This window comes from Physeter macrocephalus, chromosome 5, assembly GCF_002837175.3.
Source record: "Physeter macrocephalus isolate SW-GA chromosome 5, ASM283717v5, whole genome shotgun sequence".
NCBI lineage: Eukaryota > Metazoa > Chordata > Mammalia > Artiodactyla > Physeteridae > Physeter > Physeter macrocephalus.
This window is the reverse complement of record NC_041218.1, coordinates 32,941,750-32,949,719: the sequence shown is the minus strand read 5'-3', so window position 1 is coordinate 32,949,719 and position 7,970 is coordinate 32,941,750. Positions and strand designations below refer to the sequence as shown.

General features: G+C 39.1%; 1 protein-coding gene across 1 annotated transcript in view; it reads left to right on the top strand.

Moving 5' to 3' along the window:
* Positions 1-6,165, top strand: part of CFTR (CF transmembrane conductance regulator) — a 167,546-nt gene extending 161,381 nt beyond the window's left edge. Inside the window, exons 25-27 of the mRNA XM_055084662.1 lie at positions 2,162-2,334; positions 3,205-3,310; positions 4,471-6,165. Coding sequence (XP_054940637.1) covers positions 2,162-2,334; positions 3,205-3,310; positions 4,471-4,671 — 480 coding nt within the window. The 3' untranslated portion in view covers positions 4,672-6,165. The remainder of the gene's footprint in view (positions 1-2,161; positions 2,335-3,204; positions 3,311-4,470) is intronic.
* The last annotated feature ends 1,805 nt before the right edge of the window (positions 6,166-7,970 follow it).

Here is a 7,970-nt window from a genome sequence, read left to right as displayed (position 1 = left end):
GGGAACCCTCTTGCACTGTTGGTGGGAATGTAAATTGATACAGCCACTATGGAGAACAGTATAGAGGTTCCTTAAAAAACTAAAAATAGAACTACCATACAACGCAGCAACCCCACTACTGGGCATATACCCTGAGAAAACCATAATTCAAAAAGCGACGTATACCACAATGTTCATTGCAGCACTGTTTACAATAGCCAGGACATGGAAGCAAACTAAGTGTCCATCGACAGATGAGTGGATAAAGACATGGCACATATATACAATGGAATATTACTTAGCCATAAAAGCAATGAAATTGAGTTATTTGTAGTGAGGTGGATGAGTCTGAACCTAGAGTCTCATACAGAGTGAAATAAGTCAGAAAGAGAAAATTCCGTATGCTAACGCATACATATGGACTCAAAAAAAAAAAATGGTACTGACGAACCTAGTGGCAGGGCAGGAATAAAGACTTAGACATAGAGAATGGACTTGAGGACACGGGAGGGGAGGGGGAAGCTGGGGCAAAGTGAGAGTAGCATCGACATATATACACTACCAAATGTAAAATGGTTAGCTAGTGGGAAGCAGCTGCATAGCACAGGGAGATCAGCTCAGTGCTTTGCGATGACCTAGAGGGGTGGGATAGGGAGGGTGGGAGGGAGGCTCAAGAGGGAGGGGATATGGGGACATATATATGCATACGGCTGATTCACTTTGTTGTACAAGAGAAACTAACACAGTATTGTGAAGCAATTATACTCCAATAAAGATCTGTTAAATAAATAATAGCTAAAGGAGAATCTGGAGGCAAGTGAGGGGTTTTTGTTTTAAGAGGGGAGAGATGTAGCAGGTTCACAGGCTGAAGCCAATAAAAAGCGAAAGTTGAAGAGAGAAAAAACACATGTCCTCCAGTTCCTCACCCAAGAGCCCTTATTCACATTCTCAGCTGGCTAGGTCCAAAATTAGTTTTATGTTTGAGTCTTCCAGGATACATGAGAATAGTCCCCCTTGTCTAATTAATATGTTTACTTTCCCTACCATCTCAGAAACCCTTTTCAAACATTAATGAATTCCCACAAAGTGAGGTTGCTTTAATGAGAAATCCACTCAAGGAAAGGAGTATTGGCTGCAATACATATCCTGGGCACAGTTAATAGTTATTGAACAAACACAATGATGTAGGCCATCTCCAAATTCATCACTGAACTCATGAGAGTCTGTCTGAAGGCCATTATGTCATTCTGCCTGTATTACAGGTAGGTGGGAACACATCTTACCTCCCAATACTAAATCCCAGACTTCCCAAGAGCAGGATATAATCATCTCTGTATCTCTTTAGGTCTCAAACACTCAGCGACACTTGGCAAAAATATATATGTCAATGCACATTTATTTGAATAAGTGATATGAGGCAAGGTTTCATTTTTTATCTTATTTCTATCTCATTTGCTTTTTCAACCTATTTATTTTTCCTATCTAGCTTAAAAAAATAAGCCATTGACCCTAACACAACTCTCATATTCCACCCCAATATTTAAGCACCTTTAAATCTCCAATAATACACCACTATTTTAACTCCAGTTATCTTTACTTCATAGTTTCGTGACTTTCTTAAAGTCAGTTTTTATGAATTAAAGAGATGAGTAGTGCATTGCCATATGTGGTTTTAAATGGCTCCTCAGTTGATTTTTATTGCTGCCTTTCATGCTCTGTTATTACAGAGTAGAGAATGGAAGGTAGCATAAAAGAATCTGTCGTGATAGAGTAAGTAACTGCATTCTATACATATTATCTTTTCTAGCATGTATTCAATTGTGTTATAATTATCTGTATATGTCTTTATAAACCCTGAGCTTTGCAGGACCCATGGACCATTTATCATCTCTTTAATCCCTATTGGAGGACCTGGCATAGAACAGGCACTCACTGAAAACCTCATGAAAGGAAAAGTACAGAGCTGAAACAGTCTGTAGACTGATGCTTTAGAGCTGCCAAGATTATACATAGTCTTTTGTTCAGTTAAAGCCAAATAGCAGGAATGGTAGGAGGTTGTTATGAAATTTAAACTTTTAGAACTCCTGTCTTTTCAGATTATCAGCCTCTTAAGTGTTTTTAACCCTGTAGTATGTGAACTACCCCTCCTAAGCCCAGTGTTTTTCCTCTTTCTTTTCTGCAGGTTGGACTCAGATCTGTGATAGAGCAGTTTCCTGGGAAGCTTGATTTTGTCCTTGTGGATGGGGGTTGTGTCCTAAGCCACGGCCACAAGCAGCTGATGTGCTTGGCCAGATCCGTTCTCAGTAGAGCAAAGATCTTGCTGCTTGATGAACCCAGTGCTCATTTGGATCCAATGTGAGTTTCAGAATTCCTGCTATTTAATAACACAGGGGGAAAAGAATCATTGAGACATACTTCATATTGACATAAATTTCTATCAGGCTGTCATGTCTGCAAGCAGAAGACTACCTTCAAGATATGAAATAATTGCCCAGTGGAAAAGTTACTATTTGACATGAGCACAAGTGCTTATTTCCTAGTATAAGAGCTATGTGTTCTCTTCTAAGTGTAATTTTGCAATTTCATACAAACTCTTCCCCCTTATTGCCGTGTGATAAAATATTTAGTTACATAGGCATACTTGGGTCCTTATGGTTTTCCTTACTATCCCATTTATAACATAGGAAATATTTATAGCACAAAATAAAGAACTACTATTGGGCTTCCCTGGTGGCGCAGTGGTTGAGAGTCCGCCTGCCGACGCAGGGGACACGGGTTCGTGCCCCGGTCCGGGAAGATCCCACATGCCGCGGAGCGGCTGGGCCCGTGAGCCATGGCCGCTGAGCCTGCGCGTCCGGAGCCTGTGCTCCGCAACGGGAGAGGCCACAACAGTGAGAGGCCCGCGTACCGCAAAAAAAAAAAAAAAAAAAAAAAAAGAACTACTATTGATGCTACATAATGAAAAATATACTTATTTGGGAAACTTTTTTCAAACTATGAAATTTTTTCCCAAATATTTGTCCTATTTATTTATGAAAACTTAGAATCTGCCCTGTGGTTGGAAAGCTGATTGTAGCTGACTATTGCAACATTCTGTTAAAAGGATTCAAGGAAAGATAAGTAATTTAATGAATTAAATTGACAGAAGAATAGGTATGTTATCAAGGATAGAGACAGATTATTAATGTTCTGTGATGTTATATGTGGTACTTTTTTCTTTGCTAGAACATACCAAATCATTCGAAGAACCCTAAAACAAGCATTTGCTGATTGCACAGTAATCCTCTCTGAACACAGGATAGAGGCAATGTTGGAATGTCAACGATTTTTGGTGAGTGTTTCTAATTTACCTAAGATCTCATCTCTCCTTTGATTCTTGATAACAATCTGATATGTGCTGGTTCCTGCAAGTCACAGCAATGTACAAGCTCACAGCTATCCAGCTTTACTCAAAATACCTGCCCAAGTTTCTCACTTTGACCTGTGCAACAAGTTGAGGTTGGAATTCAGCAAATCTAAAATAGCAGCTTATTACTAAATTACATTAATAAATTGGAACATCTATACTTTTTGCTTCTTGTATTTGGGGATCAAGTCATGAAAAAGTCTAAATCCTGATGATTTCAGTAACTAAATCTCCCATGGATGGGGTCCAGGACAGGCCTGGATTGTCTTGCAACCTGATGTATTGTTTTAATGCAGTAGTTGAAAGGTTTATTTCATTTTTCTAGCCATTATTTGGAACTCAGCTTAGTGCGTCTCCCAACCACCTTCTCATTGTGGTTTCAAAACTGTCACAGATTCTTTCAAGTGATGTTTACAAATTCCTTTCGGTTTAGCCACAAGGAAATCCTGAGGATGATGTATCACATCATTTCTGTTAAGGCTTTTCAGGCTCCTGGAGGTAAATGCTTTCCTTACTGAAGGATTGTTATTACCATTATTATTACTAAGCTTCGAGTGACAAGTTAGGGGCCGACTCACAACCTCTTGCCCAGCTACGGTCAGGCTCAGCTCGGACGTGTGAAGGAGGCACAGTAACTCAGGCACATCCTGACCAATTTGAAATTGTTAAGCTTCAAATCCACTGTTGACGTGGTTCAACTCTTTATGGTGCTGTGGACTTAACACTCATTTGTAAGGTTAATACATACGGGATCTAACATGAATAGTTCTTGTTTTCAAAGCCCCCTTGGTTCCTCTAAAGTTCTCTGAAGAAGCACATTGTTCAGTACTATACCAATTAAAAAAAACAATCTCCCAGCTCCTAAGTAAAAAATTACAGCTTATTTCACAAATGGTAGAAGCTCCATAAAGCACGAGGACTCAGCAGTGAAACGAGCTCTCCCTGACTGTTGAGACTGCAAGCCTCTGGACGCTCGCTGTGTGTTCTTTCTGGCTTTCCTCCTCCTCTGAGCCTGTGCCCTTCTTGCCTTGCTTTGGTCCGCCCTGCCTCCTTGTCCGAGATCTCACTAACGGCCACTTCCCTAGGTCATAGAGGAGAATAGAGTGCGGCAATACGACTCCATCCAGAGGCTGCTGAGCGAGAAGAGCCTCTTCCGGCAGGCGATCAGCCCCGCAGTCCGCTTGAAGCTCTTCCCCCACCGGAACTCGAGCAAGCAGAGGTCTCTGTCCAAAATCGCTGCCCTGAAGGAGGAGACGGAAGAGGAGGTGCAAGAAACAAGGCTTTAGAGAGCAGAACAAAGGTTTGCCTGGGACATTCACGCATGAAGTTGAAGAAAAAAAAAAAAAGAGTTTCTGCCTCAGAAAACAAGGATGGATGATGTTTTTTTAAAAAAGGAAAACTTCGGGTAAGAGGAATTAAGGATGTTCCCGTGGATGAATGGCTTCCTGGCAATGGTCAAACCGTGTGACAGGTACTTCAAATCCTTGAAGGTTTACCACTTGTAATCGCAAGCCAGCTTTTCCTGAAAACTTTTCCTTTTGGTCGTCATTGGAAAGGTGGCTGTAAACGTCAGCCAGCTTAACTCTTCAACTTATTGTTTAGTGAAACTTACTCATTTGTATTATTGAAGAAGAACTGTAATCATACTACTTAGAGATACAATTAAGTAATGATAACTGGAAACTTTAGTGGCTTATATATGTTTATATACCTTTTTCTCCACTTTCTTCACGATATTTAAAAACACAGCTATATTGTCCTGTTAAGGATTCAGACTGCCCCGTTTCCAAGCAAGTAATGGAATGCTGTGAGAGTCACAAGACAGCCCATCAAAATATGCACCACACAACACCTAAGTATCGGTCAGGAGACAGAACTTCCTGATCTTGGAAATCAGGGTTAGTACCATTCAGCAATACCCAAATGCAAATAAATCAGAAAACATCCCTTATCTGGGAAATGGGCTGTTACAGTCCCATGTAGGGAACCAGGATGTAGCTCCCTTGATTTGGAAGTGAAGATGTCTGCTTTCAGAAAGTAACAAGCTCATAAGACTTCTGAACTGAAGGATGGCTGGAAAAACGCTCTAATGCAAATTGGTGCAGGAAAACCCTTCATCACACAGAAGTTCCAGGTAGAGTGTGTAGGCAGATAGGCTGTGGGTGCTACAGGTAGATGTACATGAAATTCAAAGATCTAGGTATAGAGAGGGTGATGTGGTGTGTTTTCAGGCTACCTATGTGCACGTCATACTGTATATACTGAGCAGGAGAGATAAATGGACACACTGAAGTAGAGTCAATCATGAATTAGTTTTATATGCTTCTGTTTTATAATTTTGTGATGCAAATGAAATTTTCTCTAGGAAATATTTATTTTAATAATGTTTCAAACTCATAAATGGCTGTATTTTAAGAATGATTATATTATGAATTATATTTGTATAAAAATTTTTACATTTGAAATGTTGACTTTTTATGGCACTAGCTATTTTAATGATATGTTAAAACTGGGAGGGGGGAAACCTTGGGGGATATTAGCCAGGTTGAATTATGAATTATGAATTATGTTGTTGGTGTGGAGAGAAACATGAGGGCCCACACAGATGTTGCATACACCTGTGTGATTCCCGGACAGTACACTGGTTCCCTCTTAGATGCAGTTCTAAAGAAAATGGTACCATAAAATCTGACCACCCCTATCAAGGATACACTGCCTTCTCAACTCCAAACTAACCCTTAAGATTGCATTCTATTTATTGCCGTAGGAAAATATCGTGTGTCAATAAAATCCATATATTTGCGTGAAACTTAGCTGTTTTCAGATGTGTTCATTAATCGTGTCTCATTGATCTCTTACTTCAGTCTCTAAGGATCATGGTACACAAAACATGAATCTTTCCTTTAGATATAGCTTCTTGAGAATCCCATGTGAATTAAGACACTCTAAAAATTATTTCTTTTTTTAATTGTGGTAAAATATACATAACCTAAAATTTACTATTTTAACCATTTCTAAATATACAGTTCAGTGGCTTTAAGTACATTCACATTGTTGTACAATCATCATCACAATCCATCCGCAGAAATTTTATCATCTTGCAAAACTGAAATTCTGAAACCATTAAATAAAACTCCCTATTTATCCTTTCCCCCAGCTCCTGGAAACTACCATTCTATCTTCAGTCTCTATGAATTTAACTACTCTGCGTACCTCATATGAGTGGAATCATATAGTATTTGTCCTTTTGTGACTGGCTTATTTCACTTAATCATGTCTTCAGGATTCATCATATTGTAGCATATGTCAGAATTTTCTTTTTAAGCTGAATAATATTCCATTGCAGGTACATATATATGACATTTTGATTCTCCATTCATTTGTCAATGGACAACTTAGATTGCTTCCACCTTTTGACTATGTTGGATGATGCTTTTATGAACATGGTTGTACAAATAACTATTTATGTCCCCACTTTCACGAATGAGGACACTTTTGAGCTTATTTCTGTTTTAAAATGAATACTTATAGAATAAAAAAGATATATATTCCACAAGGGCTCATTTATTTATTTGAAAGCTTATTCAAAGAGCAGTAGCTATTTTTATCACTATCTTGACAAGTGAGCAAATTTCATCAAGGGAAATAGTATTTCTACACTAGGACTTGGGTGGATTTCTTTGTCCAAATCCCTGTTTTTAATTGATGAGGCTTCTTGGGACCCCTTTTCTTCCTTGCAGAGTTTCTTCATGAAAGATGCAGGTGCCATTGTGTGGTAGATGGACAGTAGATCCCAACTGAGTGCCAAGGCCTCCCACTCCCTTTTCTTATCGGGAGAAAAAATTTTTTATTTTCACATGTGACCCCGAGAGGGCAGTCTCAGAGCATGCTCTATTCTAGTTATCCCAGTTCAAGTTTTTAAATTAATAAACTTTATTTTTGGGGGCAGTTTTAAGTTCACAGCAAAACTGAGCAGAAAGTAAGAGAGTTCCTGTAACCCACCCCCGATCCCAGCCCTCCCTAACCTCCCCCACTCTCAACATCCCGCACCAGAGTGGTACATTTGTTACGATCAACACATCATTATCACCCAAAGTCCAGTGTTTACATTAAGTTTCATTCTTGGTGGACACTTATTCATAACTTCCTCCTTCCTAAGCCCCGGTAACCACAGATCTTTTTACTGTTTCCATAGTTTTGCCTTTTCTGGAATGTCACGTAGGTGGAATCACACAGTATGTAGTAGCCTTTTCAGATTGACTTCTCTTACTTAGTATTGATAATTTGCATTTGTTTCCTCCTTCAGATAGGAAAGCCCTGTCTTCTCATGGCTTGCTATCTCATTTCATTTTGGTATAGAATAATATTCCATTGTCTGGATGTACCACTGTTTATTTATCCATTCACCTACTGAAGGACATTTTGGTTGTGTCCAACTTCTGGCAATTATGAATAAACATTCCTGTGCAGCTTTTTGTGTGGACATAAGGTTTCAAATCCTTTGGGTAAATACCAAGGATCTTGTGGTAATTATTAATGTTTAATTTTGTAAGAAACCTTCAAACTGTTTTCCAAAGTGACTGTA